We start from the raw sequence: 17,254 nt of genomic DNA on the forward strand, positions 1-17,254 counted from the left end.
TTTCAGTTTGAAAAATCTGCTTCTTGTAAAAGACAAAGAATGGCTTTCAGGAAAATGCCACAGGGTTTTGTAGGGATTGTCTTTGGTTTGCAAAAAAAAATTTTTTTTTCCATTTTTTGCAAACTCAGACACACTCAGTGCTTTGGTGGGTTTGCTTGGGTTGCTTTTCCAATGCAAAGCTGGGAACTGGTGACCGTCAAAAACATTCTGTGCTGGCCAAAATAATTTTTAAAAAATAACGTTGCCTGCCTCAAATCCTAGAGCAGGGGAGCTGGACAGGCGCTCCAGAGGTCACGTCTAGTCCAGACACTATCCGAGGCAGGCTCAGCCCTGTCCAAACCAGCCCAGACACACCCCTAATCACAGAAATCATAGAAATCATTGAAATCCTAGAGCAGTGGGGCTGGAAGGGAGCTCCAGAGGTCACATCTAGTCCCATACCTGCCTGAGGGGTTGGACTAGATGTGACCTCTGGAGCTCCCTTCCAGCCCCACTGCTCTAGGATTTCAATGATTTCTATGATTTCTGTGATTATTGAGACATCAGCCCTGTCCAAACTGTGGTATACACATCCATTGCCTAACCTGCTTTAAAAAAACTATACACTGTGCAAGTGTATAGTGACCTGAGTGACTATTCTCAGTCTGCTGACCGGTAAACTGAGGCAAAAGGTGATGAGGTGAGTTGCTCAAGGTCGCACAGTGAGTCGGTGGCAGAGCCAGTGGCTGCCGTTTTGCTCCCACGGCCGATACCCTGCGCCCTGGACTTGGGCCTGGCCTGCGCTGCAGGGATACATTCACTCGACCCGTGAAGCAAGAGGAGCGGGCAAGAAGGGATTACGTGCCCAGTCCTCCAGACAGGGCTGTGCTCCGCTGGCTCCAGTCGCGTCTTTGCTGACATTTACCTCCTGTGAAAAGCCCGGGCTTTTTTCCTCTCCCTTTTCTGAACCGCTCTGCCTGCTTGCTAAACCCTGGCCTCCAGCGGGCTCCCATGCCTGGGGCTGCAGCTGAGAAGCGGAGGGGCTGGGAGACAGCTCCGGGGGCTGGTTTGTCTTTTCTGGCTTTTGAGGTTGCCATGGATACTGCATGGGAACAGGGGAGTCTACAACCCTGCCCCCCCCCACACACACATACACACACACTAATAATTGGGAGCCCAGGTGAAACTGGGGTGACCTTGGAGAGAAGAGGGTGTCTCCATCCTGCAAACACACCCTGCAAGGACACTAAGTGTTCCCACCACCTGTACTCGAAACCCCAGGATACGTGTGAGCAGGCATGTGTGTGCGTGTCTCCGTGCACACCCGCTCACCATCACACCCACACACATATACACCCACAGAGCGTACGTGACTCCTACAACCCAGGGAGTTAAATAAGTAGGGGAGATGTGGGAGTTTAAAAGTCTCTCACCCTTTATGCCCGCCCCATCTTTATCCCACACCGACACTGGTATACAAAGCAGAGGATTAAAATGGGGCTTTCCATGTAATTGCAAAGATCTGATGAATCAACCCCCAGGCTGGGAAATGCAGTGATTTATATGGCCCCATTTTACAGAGCAGGTCGCTGAGGCACAGAGTAGGGTCATGTGGCAAACTGACGACTCTGTCCTGGTTCCCAAGGTGGCAGAGACTTCTCTAGGCAGAGATTCAGAGCTTCTTCATGCAGAAGGGAGGCTTTGATCAGTTAGTTCGTCCTCTGGTATACTGTGCCCCTGGGATTCAGACTGTTACCCCTGCACTGGGTAAACCTTCCAGGCAGGCCCCCCACTTGCATCCGAAGGCATGAGGCCCAGGACATTGGTTTAATTGTAAATCATTGTTATAAACACCACTATAAACTCTTATTTCCCATTGGGATTTGCCGGGTTTTACCTTCCAGCCACCGGCTCTTGTGGGGCAGCTCTGCCATGCATTAAAAAGCCCTTTGGTACCTGAAAAAAATCTTCCTGCGAAGGTTCATGTGTGTTTTCATCCCTCCTCCTTGGGGTCCGAGGGAGGCTAGGCACCGAGAGCACTTGTACACATGACGAAATTGCCCTTTTTTCTGGTTTAACGGCGGCACACATTACATGTATGGGTTTTTTTTTTTAATGCTATTCTGCTCCACCCTGCTCAAGTCCCTGAGAAACTGCTTTCAATAGCTGGAGTAAAACCTGGCCCTAGACCAGTTTGCTGGGTGCCCATGTTGGTCTCACCAGAGGATAAATTCCCCTAAGCCCTGGTCATCATGTTGGCTATTAGCTTCCTGCTAAGCACAGCAAACAGCTTCTTTTTTTGTGGTTTTGAGGAACACCATGCACCTGAGGGAGTTACTATAGATATCAAAATGTCAAGCTGCGGGTAAGGAGCTCAGCCATCAAAGCCGGCCGTGTAGCCTTGGAAACAGCGGCCGCATGAGTCTGAGAAGTGTACGCTGGCATACAGAGCTAGCTGAGGCTGGTGCGAAGCCCCAAGGGGCTTTCCCTTGGCATCAGCTGGTGGTGGGGCCATCTGCTAAAAGCACCCGTGGCGGAAAACAGCGGGAGGTCCGGTCGCTGCCGCTGGCCAGCAGAGATGGCTGCACCATTGGGACGGAGTAGACTTCTTTGCACTTCCTTATTCCCCGCACCCTGGTCTCGGTGTTGGCCGTGTCAAGACAAACAGTGTCCGACTTCCTGCCCCTGGGGCAAGGGGCTGGACTTGATGATCTTCCGAGGTCTTTCCTGCCCTAAGGTCTATGAAATCTATGAAGATGCTCCCCTCCAGCCCCATTGCTCTAGGAGTCTACGATCTGAAAGTGCCACAGCAATGGGCACGAGGTCTGTCCACACTGCAGGGTGTGATTATGCACATGAAGACTTAGCTCTGGTAGCCTGAAGCTCCCTAGCTCATGTCACCATCCAGATGGGGCAGCACCACGGGCTCCAAAATGCACCCAAGAAGCTGGGTAGAGACCTACGTTTCATAGATTTCATGGACATTTGGGCTGGAAGGGACCTCGCAAGATCATCGAGTCCAGCCCCCCACCCCAGGGGCAGGAAGTCAGCCGGGGTCATAGGAGCCCAGCAAGATAAGCATCCAAATGCCTTTTGAAACAGTTCAGAGTAGATGCTTGCACCACCTCGGGGCGGGGGGAGTCTGTTCCAGGCCTCGGACACTTGGACTGTAAAGAAATGTTTCCTTATGTTCGGTCTGAATCGACCTTCCTGGTGTTTGCGGCTGTTGGACCTTGTCATCCCCTGGGGTGCCGTGATGAGCAACTGCTCTCCCAGATCCTGATGCACCCCACGACGTACTTATAGGCTGCCACCAAGTCCCCCCTGAGCCTTCTCTTCCCCAGACTGAAGAGTCCCATGTCCCTCAGCCTCTTCTTGTAAGGTTTGCTCTTTTGGCCTTTGATCAAGTGGGTGGCTCTCCTTTGGACTCTCCTGGGCTTATCCACATCTCTCCTGAACTGGGGGGCCCAAAACTGGACACAGTACTCCAGCTGTGGCCTCACCAAGGCCAAGTAACGAGAGAGGATGAGCTCCCTGGTTTTGCTTGAGACGCATTGGTAGATGCACGCCAGAGCTTGGTTTGCTTTGCCGGCCACAGCATCGCATTGGGAGCTCATGTTCATCTTGTGGTCAGTTAAGACCCCCAAGCATCTTTTGGTCGTAGTGCTAGAGAGCCTATAAGTACAATGCTGGTTGCTTTTCCCAAGGTGAAGCGCCTCGCCTATTCTACTTTAAATGCTATCAGGTTTTGCGCCCATCAACTAGTACTCACTGGGTCCAGCCCCGGAGCCAGTTCCCCAGCCACAGGACTGTGAGAGGGTCGCGGCCGCAGCTCCCCAACTTAACCATGAGGACATCATGGGAGACCAAGTCAAAGGCTTTCTTGAAATCCAAATATGTGACATCAACCTTGTCTCCCTCATCCAGGCAGTGCGTCACCTGGTCACAGAAGGAGATGAGGTTGGCTGGACAATGATGTCCGCCAGCTCCTTGAACAGCACCTGCAGGCATATGGGTGTTGAGCCCTTGAAGATCAGCATCGATTATGGGCCCATCTCCCACTCCTTGGAAGTTTTGCATCCTATCTGACGGCATGACCCCCTTGGGTGGGTGGAAAAGTGATGCAAAGTAATCGTTTAGGAGACTGGCCTTTTCTTGGGCACCAGACATCAGCTGCCCCATCTGGCCTTGCAGGGGGCCAACGTTGCCTTTGTTCTTTTTCCAACTTCCCGCATATCCGAAGAAGGACTTTTTGGTGTCCTTGATCCTGGTGGCTAGTCCAAGCTCAGTTTCTGCCTTGGCTTTTCTGAACCTCTTTCTACAGGTGCGGGCAAGTGCTGAGTAGTCCTCCTTGGTGATGATTCCCATTTTCCATGTGGCGTAGGCTTCGCTTTTAAGTTTTACGAGGTCCATGAGTTCCCTATTGAGCCAAGGGGGCTTTCCTGCCCGCTGACTGCATTTCACGCAGGATGGGTTGGACTTCCCTTGAGGATTGAGTTATTTAGGATCAACCATTCCTCGTGCACTCCCCCACCCCAGGGGCCAGGGTCGATTAGTGCCTGACTGATCAGTCTCCTGAGCTTGTGAAAGTCTGCCTTCCCAAAGTTGAGGACTTCTGTTTTATTGCGGGATTTGCCCACCCTGCGTTGAATAGAGAAGGTGATCATCTCATGGTCGCCGCCACCAAGCCTCCCCTCGCTCGCCACGTCACCCTTTGGCCAGAGCCAGACCCAGCCGTCGGCCCGCAGACCTCTTGCACGAGGTCGAGGTCATTGCCGTGGGTGAGAAAGCCACTCGACCGGTCAGATTTGGCCAGAGGATGTCGGGGAAGTTGAAGACCCCCATGGCAGTCATGACAATCAGGTGTCCAAAAGAAGAATCGCCCGCCTCGATTACTCGGACACATTTGCTGGTGGCCCTCCATCCTCACATGCTGAGGCCGGCAGCTCATCCGGCTCTGCGGATGTGAGGGACTCGAGACGGCTGTGCAGCGCCGGGGTGGGGGGTCACCCTGGTGCAGCCCCTCCCCGGGCCAGAGACTACCTTCGTCCAGGCAACCCCTGGCTGGACTTCACGGTGGCCCTTTATTTCCACTGTGGCATCGTCTGCCATCGGGTGGAGCGCCTGGAAGTAGGTGTCCGGCTCCGTAGTTTCATAGTGTCCAGGGTCGGAAGGGACCTGAGCAGATCATTGAGTCCGACCCCCAGCTCTGCGCCCCCCCGCACTGTTGCCCGGCGGTCCCTAACCTGGCCCACCTGGGCAGTCAGCCCATGCTGCTGTGTCTACACTGGCAGCCAGACCCGAGAAAACCACTTTCAACCTAGCTCAGCGACATCCGCGCACACCGCAGTCCCAGTACGGGCATCCCCTGTGTCCCCAGGGCCTCGGAGGGACTCCCTGAGCGCTCAGCAAAAGTATTAACACAGGGGAAATGAGTGTCACAGTTGCTGAGGGCAGACACACTTATATACGCCCACCCCAGTCCCACCGGTACAGGGCGAGGACAGCACCCTCTGTATCCCTCCCCGGCAGAGGCTGCCAGAGGGATGCGCCGCTTACCCGAATAGCAGAGTTGTTGTCGTCTATTAACGTGTCCGTCACCTCCAGCTGCCCTTCCTCCACCACCTTCTGCAGGACCATCCGGAAAGTGCCAATGAGTCTGGGGAGAGAGTCGGAGAGGACATGAGCGGTAGGGAACCCGCCCCAGGCAGAGAGACCGCCACCTTCCCCGCTGCCCCCGGAGCCCTTCTTTGCAATAGGTTTGGTTTCCCTCTGCACCCATTTGCCTACAGCAAGTCACAAGCTGCCTGAGCAGTAAAGAGCCCGCTATGCCCCCGCCCTGCAAGCGGCGTCCAGACCCCTCCGAAACGACCCCAGCAGAGGCAGCGGCAGCTGGCATCCAGCCCCACTGGTAGTCCAGTGGGCTACCAGATGTTGCCAGGGGTTAGGTGGGACATGGCCTGACCCACACTGCGACCCCTGCCCCTCGCCCCATGCCCCCCCATCCCTGCCTTCTGCTACTGGCCCTGAGACTGCAACCCGGGAGGAGTCCCTGACACATGGGTCTGATCCCAAGATGAGTTGGACACCCCCGCTCTCGTCACTGCCCCTTCACACACTCGCCCTCCAAAACGGTGAATCTCAGCCTTTTTCGACTCAAGGGCCCCCTCATCAGGCTCAGCGAACCTCCTCTGCAGCAAATGCCGGCTCTGAGCTTAACTGCAGAAAAAACATCCTGGAGCCATTCCTCTGTTGCGATGAACTCAGCCAGCCCCCAGCAGAGCAGGAGGGTTTGGCCACCGCCATTTCCAATTGGGAATCTCTGGGCAGGGGTTTCAGGGATATAGGTTGTAGCCATGTTGGTCTACAAAGCAGAGGCGGACAAAACTTTTGGAGTAGAGGCAATGTTTTTTTTTATCAGACCAACTAAATAGTAGCAAAAATAAGTTTTTTCTTTGCAAGCTTTCAGGCCCAACCCTGATGAAGGGTGTTTGGGCCCAAAAGCTTGCAAAGAAATAATTTTTTTGGCTACTATTTAGTTGGTCTAATTAAAGATATCGCCTCTATCTATCCCAAAAGTTTTGTCTGCCTGGGTAGGCATTTGCACACCTGGCAGTAACCAATACTGTCGGGCACATTTGGAAGGAACTTGCGGCATCCTGGGTGAAAATCACTGCTCTAAAGCAACCGCTTCTGCCACTGTCAGAGATGGGGATACAGGAAACATAGACCATATGGCACAGCGCAGCACTGCTTAGGCTCTCGTGGGTGATAAGAGACAAGTTTTTGGGCCCAAAACACCCTTCCTCTGGTCAGGCCATGAGCCTCAGCACAGAGGTCCTCAGTCTCTCAGTAGGAGTCACGTGATAAGAACCAAACCAGATTCAAGATGGAGCACAGCCCGTTCACACAGGGGATACATGCTGCAGGTGCCTGGGACAGCAGAGGACCAGCCCTGATGACCCAAAACTCATAGAAACCCTGGAGCCGCGGGGCTGGGAGGGAGCCGCAGAGGTCACATGTAGTCCAACCCCTGCCTGAGGCAGGGTCAGCCCTGTGCAAACCAGCCTGGACGATTAACTCTACATCAGGTGACCGTCAGCCCTGACACACACATATAAACCATCATCTAGACTCTACTGAAACTATAGACACCCCTGGCGCAACACCAGACATCTCTCCCAAACCTGTCCCAGGGCAGCCAACGTCCTGCTGCTGCAAAGGGGGTTAATATATGCTCCAGAGATCCCATCCCAAGGCTGTGCAGAAAAAGGCAACCCCCTCTTCCCCTGCCACCCACCCAGTCCATACCAGTATGACCAAAGGAGGGAAAAATCCTTCCTGACCTCAAATGCAGCATCAGTCAGATGCTAAGCAGAGGGGCACGACCCTGCAGGGTTGAGTCCCAGTAGGAGCATTGGCACAGCCCCGTCCCCAACCCAATGCTGAGGAAGGCTTTAAAAAACCCCGACCCCCGTCAGGGTCCTGCACTCCCATCCCACCCTGAGGCCAAGCATCTCTGTGCGGGGCTGGGCATACTGCATTATCCGGAGGTAAAACACACATGTTCATCCAAGTGTGTGTCACAGCCGCGCCGAGCCTCGGCAGAGCCCCGACACCCTCCTACAGCAAAGTCATGTCTGCTGCTCCCAAAATTTCAGCGCATTTCCTTTTGCTGCACCTTAGGCTGCCTAGTTGCACTGAGTCACTCCTTAAACACCTCGTCGCTCGCAGCCCGGCACAAAGCACGTGCTGGGACTGTCTGCTTCCATTGCAGCTGTCCTTGACGTACGGTTTTGATAAGAGCCTCCCGCAAGCCCGAGCTACAGATAACCCCGCCAATATCTGGACGGCGCGGCAGAAATAATTCTGCAGCCCTCGGCTAGCGGAGGCCAGGGACGGCCAATTAAATCCTGTTCCTTGGGCCGCTGGGCACTGCTGGGTAGGGATCTATCGCACCAGTGTTTCAAAGAGGAAAGATAGCCAGTTTTTGGCTGCAAGCAGCCCTGCACATTCAATCCGAGGGACTTTCCTAGACCCTGTTGCTATCACAGCAGAGCCCCTGACAATCTTACAACACCTCCAGGGGCTACAGCAGTGCTATTGACCCCATTGCACTGATGGGAAACTGAGGCCCATTGTTCACCCCAGGTGCTGGAGGCAAAGCGGGGCGTGGAAAGCAGACCAGCCTGGCCACCTGTCCTCCTGGTTACACACCCAGCCCTGCCCCGCAAAGGGATGCTGTTTTTGCAACAACTCAGCTCACCCATCTCTTGCCTCTCTGTGGCATCGCAGCCAGGCATGTGGGTCCCTCTGCAAGTCAATAGTGACACCCCCCTGGGTCTCCGTGTTGTACGAGCATCCCCAGAAGGGTGGCACATGGCTACATGTTTGGGGGACAGGTGATAATCCCTCTGAAGCCGTGGCTGGGATGATGTAGCTGGGGCTGGTCCTGCTTGGAGCAGGGGGTTGGACTAGGTGTGACCCCCTGAGGTCCCTTCCCACCTGAATTTTCACCCGTTGGCTATGTCCACCTCCTTCTCTCATAGGCCTTGCACCATATGAACACGGAGCCCAGTGTCCAGCTGGCTTGTCTCCGTCTAGGATGCCATGTCACCCATGCAATATGAATGCTTCCCTTTGTCCAGCTCATTTTGCTGCATTCGCGATGAATAATGCAGCACCAGTGACGACGGAGATGGGGATCATCTTTCCAGCAGGCTGTTTATCGTGAAAAAGATGCTGGCGGGCAAGATACTTGCATCACTGTAACAGGGGCTTCAGGCTGGAGGAGGCTTTCTCCATATAATGCTTTTTTTTAAGGAATTGTTAAATCCTGTCTTGAAGTCAGGGATCCTGGGGGGGCGGTTAATTATTCCCTGCACAGGGCAGGGTTTTTAATTATTCCCATAGCAAAGAGAGGCCCACTCTTGTAGGTTGAGCTCTTAATGCTCAGTTTGTTATTGCAGCGTGGCTTCCTGGCCATGCTTTGTTTTGTAGGCTGGACAGACTTGGTTATGGGAAGCTGTTCCAGATTTGTGTTGCCATTTTAGTCATAGACTATCGCATATGATGCGTATTATGTTGCATATGATGCCATTACAGTCCAGGCATAAAACCCAGAGACATTTGCCTCAGAAAATTGCAAAGACTCATGGAGACTCCATTAGGTCTGATTTGATCTATAAAGCAACCTCCCTCCCGCCCCATCTTGCACTTGCACGTGTCTCCTTTAAACCCTTTTCTGACCAAAACCCTTTAAAATTAGTGTTCTGGGAATGTCCTGATCACCTCTCCTTTAATATCAGGGTCCTAGAAATGTTCAGCAGCTTGAGCCCATGCTTTCTATTGATGCTTTCTTAGCAAGAGATGCCCAAAGAGACCTCCAGGACAGGAGCTTTGGGTGACCTTGGAGCCAGGCATTGCTTGGAAGGCCGGGCTCTATGTTTTTGCTGGTGCAAACAAGGCAGCACTTGGCTTAGGTGTTTGACTGCAGTCACACGAGCAGCACACCTGAAACCCACTACTATAAGTGTTAAGAGTGGAAACCTAAATGATAACCTCTGAGGCCATCCTAATTAAACCACTGTTAAGTCTTTGTCATAAATTCATCTGAGGAAAAAGTCTTCACAATCCACCCCTTTCATTAGCACAGATCCAATCAGGTTGTGGATAGATGCATGTCATTAATGACTGCACATCTATGATTGCAAACCTGGGGAAGTGGACCTGAGCTGTTGGAAGCAGGGAGCAAGGGTCTGGCCTATACTCATCTTCCTGGACATGAATATGTCTTTGCATTTCCTTTGCTTGGTCTTAATGCTAGTCACATCACATTTAGCTGGTGAGTTTGAACCAGGGGTGGGGAAGCAGGGGCAAGTCTCTGTGTGGATGCTCCTGCTTCAGTCTCCATGTGGCTCTGTCGTTAGGTGGCTGAGAACAGGCTTGAGCGTAAGCCCAGTTCAAGCGCTCTTATACAACAAGAGCAGAGTCCCCGGGGGGGTTTGCACTGCTTCAACTGGATTTAACCAAAACTGCTGCCTTTCCTCTTGTAGACAAGGCTTGAGGCACTAGGATAGTTCAAGAAAAAACAGCCTGTCTCCGGGCACCTGATTCTGGACCCCTACCTACACCCATCAGGGAGCTGGAGATGTCAATGCCTGGTGAGCCCAGCCCAGCACTTCTCCACCCAAACCCGCTTGGCCTTTCCTGCTGCCAGGCACCGGTGCCTGTGGCTAGAGGCAGGCACAGTGTTTCAGGCTTTGCAGGTTGACATTCTCCGAGTTGAGGCTTTGCATTAGCAAGAACCTATCAGGGAGGCAGCTGTTCAGTTCAAGCATCATGGGCACATCTACACATGCATTTAAGCATACCTAAATTTAATGTGCATTAGTGTAATGCACATTAAGTAAGTTAGGCAGGCGTCTACACATGCAGGCATTAACACACATTAACTAAAGTTAGTCCCAAGTCAGTCCGCACACACACAGCATTAATGTGCTTTAATGCATTTGGTTTTCACCTAAATTGGATACCTGCATTTAGGTGCAACTAGCCTAAATTCACCATTTTTAATACACATTAAGGGCATGCATGGGTAGACATGCACCCTTAATGCACATTAACTTAGCTTAATGTGCCTTAAAGCGTCACATGTAGACACGCCCAGGATGTAGAGCCAGGCCCTCTCTCCCAGCACACCTACTGGTGCCAGCCACCCCAGGCGGTGTCAGCAGCGGCTGGGCATGGAGCAGAAGTCATCGATCTAAATGAACAACCTCATCGCCATACACCTCCACAGGACTTCACAGCGACTTCACACTGCACCTCTCTCTGTGACCGAACTCACATCCTTCTAGCCTGGAGCACAGGTGTCTACCAGTTGAGCTAATAGAGAATCCCCAATTGCTGTTAGCAGTATAGGGCCTAGGTCATACAATTAAATCATTCCTAGTCCATCCAGGGTGAATACACCCATGTTGTGCCTGAGTGTTACAAGAAGGCAGCACCTGTCATTGGCAGCTCAAGGCTGCAACAAGCCTCACCACACTCCTGAGAGTCATACTGAGCCCATTTCACAGACAGGGAAACCAAGGCACGGAGCAGGGCTATACATCATGTCTAGAGAGATCGCGACAAAGCTGGGAGGGGAAGCCAGGAGCCCCAGTACCTGCTTCCCTCATGAGAGGTACTCTATGCCACCCTTATGCCACAGAGCAAGGCTGTGAAAACAGGAGGGCAGGCTAACAGCAGGCAGAAATTTACCCCTCTCTGCTCTCTGTCACCTCAAATGCAGCAAATCAAACCTCCTGGGAAGACCTCTGCCTGCCTCACACCCTCCCCTCTCCCCTGAAAAGCATCCTCAGGCTGCATCTTTCACTTAATAAGGACACTTCGCTGTTTCGTATCACCCCCCGGCCACGTTCTGCAGCTCAGCTCATCCTTCAAGCCCACGAGGACAGCAGCTGCTGGAGAAGTCCTGCAGCAAATTAGACCCAAGGGTGCTGTGTTGGAGAAGATCCCATAGCGCAGGACACCGCAGGCCCACCCCTTTGCAGCGGGCAAGCCGTGCTGATTCCCGGGCACCCTGCCCGAGTGCCCCACAGAGAGATGGAAAGCCCCAGAAATTAGCTATGTGCAAACCTCAACCATGCGAGGGAGGAGCTGGTGCACCACTGCTCAGCTCACCTGGCACACAGAGGAGGCCAGGTCTGGGCTGTGGGTGTAGACCAAAGATAGGAAGTCTTTTTTTTCCTAACAGGATCAGCCCTGTGCAAATCATCCCAGACCAACACAGTGTCCGACCTCTGAGCTACGCAACACAGTGAGCCACGACACGGCACCAGGCATCACACCTGCCCCTGCCCCAGGGCAAGCATGGCACCAATGTCCTGCTGCTGCAAAGGGATTAACACACACGCAAAGAGATCCCAGGCACAGTTTGTGCCCCTGCTACAGAGGAAGGCAACCCCCCCTAGTTTGTACCAATGTAATCGGGGGGAAAACCCCTTCCTGACCTCAGTGCAGCATCGGTCTGACCCTACGCGCAGGGACAAAACCAGGACCCTGCAGGGTTGAGCCCAGCACGGGCACTGGCACAGTCCAGTCCGCATCAGCCCGGGCTGCAGAAGCACCCAGCGCCTCTGGGGGAGGCTTAAAAGCCCCCTGGCACATGGAGGAGAAATAGGGGAGGAGGACAACCAGCAATGCCCAAAAGCACATTAGGCTTCTTCCAGCATTTGCTGGCATAAAGCTGCAGGCGGAAGACAGCCAGGGCAAGCTCCGCTTTACCCCGTACCCTAAAGGTTAAAAGCAACAACACCTCCATGCACCGGTCAGTTCAGGCCAATGGGGCTGGAGGGACAGAAATGCCCTTCAAGCCCTTCTCACAGCACAAGGAAAGAAATACCTGAGACGGCACTTTCCTGACCAGCTTGGCTCAGAGCTAATCGTGTCCCAGGTGCTCCTGGCCCCATCCTGCATCTTTCAAATACCCGCAGAGCAGGCAGTCCTGCCCTCCATGCAAGCCGGATGCATTTCATTCCTCCGCTGCCTCCTCCCAGAGACCCCAACCCCACCTCAGCGTGTCTGCTGCTCCCTTCCTACCCCTCCGGGGCCATTACAGACCTAAAGCCCAGGCCATAAGCATGTGAATTATTGACTGAGCAATGCATCAGTGCCTGGCAGTGAGCGATGCATCAGTGCCTGGCTGTAGACCAGCCCTCCGCTCCCCTCCCCACCTCCTCAACCTGTTTCTCTTGCCAAGGGGGACGAAGCCAAGAAGGGGATGAAATATTCAGCAGGCGCTTACACAATACTCCACTTCCAAGGGCTTCGTAACACATTGAGGCCAGGCCTGCTCCCAGCCAACTCTGCCGACAGAGGAGAGGCTCTTTCTGGGTCACCTGCAATCTCACGGGGCTGCAGGCGCAGCTCACGTTTCCAGCACATGCCTGCCGCCTGCCTCCTCCTGGCTTCAGAAGCAGCCTCAGTCAGCAGCCCCCTGATATTACCTTGCTGGGGGGGTGGGCAAGGACAAAACCTGGAGGCTTGTGCTCCTCCAGGCTGGGATTTTAGCTTCCCCTCTGCTCCTGACTCACCGTGCAGCCCTGAGGGCACTACTGCCGCTCGTCACCCCCTGTCACGCTTCTCTCCCGCACACCCTTGTGCCTCCACTCCTCCCAGGCTGCATCCAAACAGGGCTCCCCTGTTTCAGCTCATGAGCTGTGGAGCAAAAAAGCACACCCGTGTACCATGCCCTTGCAGCAAAAGGCTGTCAATTTGCACGTCAAGGCAGGGACTAGCCACGAAAGGACAGCGCATCACTGTACTGCATTAGCTTGAGCAGAGTCTTCCCAGCAATAGATGCTGAAGGCCTTTGCTCTCTTCCTCTCCTGGAAGCCCAGATCTTGCCAGGTGGAAGCATGGTACAAGAACCGTGGAGCCCTCCCAAGATGCTAGATTTGCACCCTGGATGGCCTGTAGCCAGGGAGAAGCCCCCCTACCCCATAAGGTCCAATGACCTATTGCAATACATAAAGCGCCGCTCACCCACCCAACCCTTGCTGCTGCTGCTGCCGCCTTAAACATTCAGTACAAGGTGGGTTAAAAGTCCCAAATTTAAGTCCGAAAAGAGGGGCCGATGAGGGTGGAGGCTGGACGCTTCATCCTGTCTCCAAGGGAAGATCGTATAGGCACCCTTCAAATGACAGACTGAACCGGCGAGAAGGTCCACACAGGGGTCCTCAACCACAGCAGGTTCACCTCGGGATCAGATCCATACCCAGGAAACCCCGTTTTCCATCTCTGCCTCTGAGACAACTTAAGTCTCTGTTCCCAGCAGATCTGAACTCAAGCCCTGTCCCATGGCAGCTAAGAACCCCCCAGATTTAGTCCTGAACCCCAGTTGCAACCCACTGCAACTCAGCCAGATACTGCAAAGTGCTGGTCTGCCCCCAACAAGCTCCTGGCTCCTATGAGCATCCCCCTTGAGGGCCCAGACAGCCCCTCTGTCCTACAACGGGTGCTTGGAAGTGGATCTGAAGCCTAGCAAAGTCTTCCTCTAAGGGTATCTGGGCTTGTGGTCAGTGGGGGAGAGCCGGGATCTTACAACCGTGATGGATGGCTGGGCAGTAACCACAAGCATTGCTCACCTTGTCTCCTGGAGAATGAGAAAACTCTCGAATGCAACGGAGTACCTGTAACAAGTCCCTGACAACATTTCCTGCAACAGTTTTTTATCTCCCACAGGTAGGGAGAGACAGCAGCCTTTGTGCCTTACATTTTGCTGGGAACACGCACTGTATTCCAGGCATTTAAAATAATAATAATAGCAACAGCAAAAATGAGGAAGATGATAATAATAGTAATAGTAAGCATTTGCAAATGCATCATCCATTTTCAGAGCCGGGAGGATGTAAGGGAGCAGTTACTGAGTAAATAGCTTGGTAAGTATTAATTAAGAGAGCTCGGATGGCAACTTATCCAGGTACGCTAATTAGAGGTCCAAATTAGCCCTTCCTTCTAATTTAGGCTCCAGAAAAAGAAGTGATTAGAGGTCAGGAGGAATTATAGAGGACATGGGAGAGCTCTGCAGGATGAGATGCTGCATTTAGCCTGCAGAAGAGAAGACTGGGAGGGAGGCGGGGTGGGGATTTGACAGCAGCCGTCACCTCCCCGCCAGGGGCTGCAAAGAGGACGGAGCTGGGCTGGCCTCAGTGGGGGCAGACGATGAACAAGGAGCATCCCAAGGTAGCCATCCGCTAAAGGCAAAAAGGGTCTTACCTGTTCCCACCACCCATTGGGATGTCATAGCCACCACTGGGGGGTGTTACCTTGGGCTGGCTGCACATCTGTCTGTCCCTATCCACCTGCACTTTACATGGGTGTAGAAATGTAACATGGGAAGGTGGTGGACCGACGAGGTGCCCTGTGCCCCATGCTGCCCGAACTCAGTAACACCCAAACTCAGCTTCTAGCAGGACTTCCTCCCCCTCCACGCCTCCTTCTCCTTAGGGGAATGATGTCTCCTCTTCCAACCAGGTTGTCCCCTTCCCTCTCCCTTCTAGCATCAGGCTGGGCTGGGCTGCCACAACCACAGAGAGCTGGGAGCTTGCAGATGACACCTGGAGGACAACAAGCCAAGTGCCCTCTCTCAGCAAAAGAAGGAGGTTTAGCAATAAGGAAACAACTAATTGGTACCCACGCCACAGACCAGGGGCATGGAGAGCTGTGCAGTGGCAAGTGATTGGTTTGCTTATGCAATCATTAGCGCCTGATGGATTTCTCTTGTTATAACTATGGTATAAACTAGTCTATCAGGGGTATAGTCCTGTTGGTCTAAGGACATGGGCAGGCAAGTTTCTTTGGGTAAATCCATTATCTTTTATTAGACCAACTCAAATAGTTGGAAAAATTCTTCTTTGCAAGCTTTCGGGTACAAATACCCTTGGTTAGCTTGAGGAAGCATCTGACACTTCCTCAGCCTGATGAAAGGTGTTTGTACCCAAAAGCTTGCAAAGAAGAATTTTTCCAACTATTTGGGTTGGTCTAATACAAGATATTGAAGATTTTTTTTCCAGCTAGTTTAGCTGATCTAATAAAAGCTTGCAAGGAAAGCTTGCAAAGTCTAAAGAAACCTTGCAAGGAGAGCTTGCGAAGTCTGAAGAAAGCTTGCAAGGATAGCTTGTGAAGTCTGAAGAAAGCTTGCATAGTAAGGTTGCAACGTCTAAAGGAAGCTTGCATAGCAAGCTTGCAAAGAAGAATTTTTCCAACTATTGCAGTTATTGTCTCACACGTCCAACACACAAACCCTGCATGTTTCCCCTCTTCCAGCCGGTCAGAGAAGCCAACCAGCCATGATTAATGGCTCTCTAATGATACCCACTCTGCCATGTCTTTAAGAGTCATACACACGCAGCAAATCAGGGATGAAGCCAAAGCACGGGTGTCCGAGGCTCAGACCACCCAGCCACCCACAACACAAGGGACCTCAGGTGTCAATGAGTCTGGGGCCCTGCACGGATACAGGAGTCTCTGTTAAACTATCCCGGACAGAGGCCTGTCCAGCCCCCAACCTCAGCTGGAAAACTTCCTGCGAGGAAAGCCCGGGGCAGCTCATCCCACTCTCCTGCTGCTCTTGCAGACAGGACATTTCTCCCAAGACCCTGACCTACAACTTCAAACTGGGTGTAAACTGGAGACCCGAGACACAGCTGACTATACAAACGTGATGCTGATCACCCTGACTTCTGGTCTGATGCGGAGGCCGTGCCCCTCGCTCCCTGCTCAGTAGTGACCTCCAAGCACGTGTCCGGTCCCTCGGTGGATCTGGCCAAACCCTCAGCTTCCCCCAAATCTCATGGCAACGAACCCTACACTTTAATGACACGGCGGGTGGAAAAAAGCTGCCTGGTGTTTGTTTTAAACCTACAACTACTAGTTTAATTTCCTGATGCAGACTAGTCGATCAGAGTGGCCTTCAACCTTCTGGCCCTGTGGCCCGGATGAGTGGCTCAGGGCTGGTCCAGAGATGTCATAGACATTAGGGGCTGGAAGGGTTGGGTCCTACATGCATGGATTTGGCCTAGCGCATTGGGTCCCCCATCATCCCGACCCCACACCCCCGATCTAGCATGCGTGGCCACTCGATCCAGCCCACCATGCTGCCGCAGGTCTGGAAACCTAGCAGCAGGGGAGCAGCGATCAATGTTGCCACTGCTGCCCCCCACCGCATTTTGGGGGTCCACCGGATGACGCAGCTCCACGGGGCTTGAACGAACACCCCTGGTCTATCACCGTCCTCTCTATAATCGCCCTTCAGGTATTTTCAGACTGGTATCAAATCCCTGCTTAGCCTCAGACTAACAACCCTGATGCTTGCAGCCTTTCCTCATACAACATGTTTCCTAGATAGACCTCTAATCTTTTCTATTGCACTCCTCAATCTGTGTATCTCTTTTTTGAAGGGTGGGGGCCAAAACTGGACACAGGCGAGGCCTTCCCAGTGCTGAAAACGCTGGAAGAATCACTGCCCTTGATTTGCAAGTGATATTCCTGTTAATGCAACCCAGGAGGCTGCTGGCGCTTTTTCTTCCCCTTCTTTTTTTTTGCAGCAAGAGCACGCTCTTGGCTCATATTCAGCTCCTGGTCCACCATAACCCCCAAGTCCTTCTCTGCAGGGCTGCAGCTCAGCTGGTCACCCCCCCAGCCTGTATCTGTGCATGCAATTATTCTGTCTTAAGTGCAGGACTTGGCACTTGTCCTTACTAAATTG

At 53.0% G+C, this 17,254-nt stretch overlaps 1 protein-coding gene across 1 annotated transcript in view; it reads right to left on the bottom strand.

Annotated features, from left to right (window-relative positions):
- OTOF (otoferlin) overlaps positions 1-17,254 on the bottom strand; it is a 150,492-nt gene that overhangs the window by 82,793 nt on the left and 50,445 nt on the right. The window contains exon 4 of the mRNA XM_090031117.1: positions 5,539-5,638. Within this exon, the coding sequence (XP_089887243.1) occupies positions 5,539-5,638 (100 nt within the window). The remainder of the gene's footprint in view (positions 1-5,538; positions 5,639-17,254) is intronic.

Source organism: Crocodylus siamensis, chromosome 1, assembly GCF_052110815.1.
Source record: "Crocodylus siamensis isolate JL-2025a chromosome 1, ASM5211081v1, whole genome shotgun sequence".
In the NCBI taxonomy this organism is placed as follows: Eukaryota; Metazoa; Chordata; order Crocodylia; family Crocodylidae; genus Crocodylus; species Crocodylus siamensis.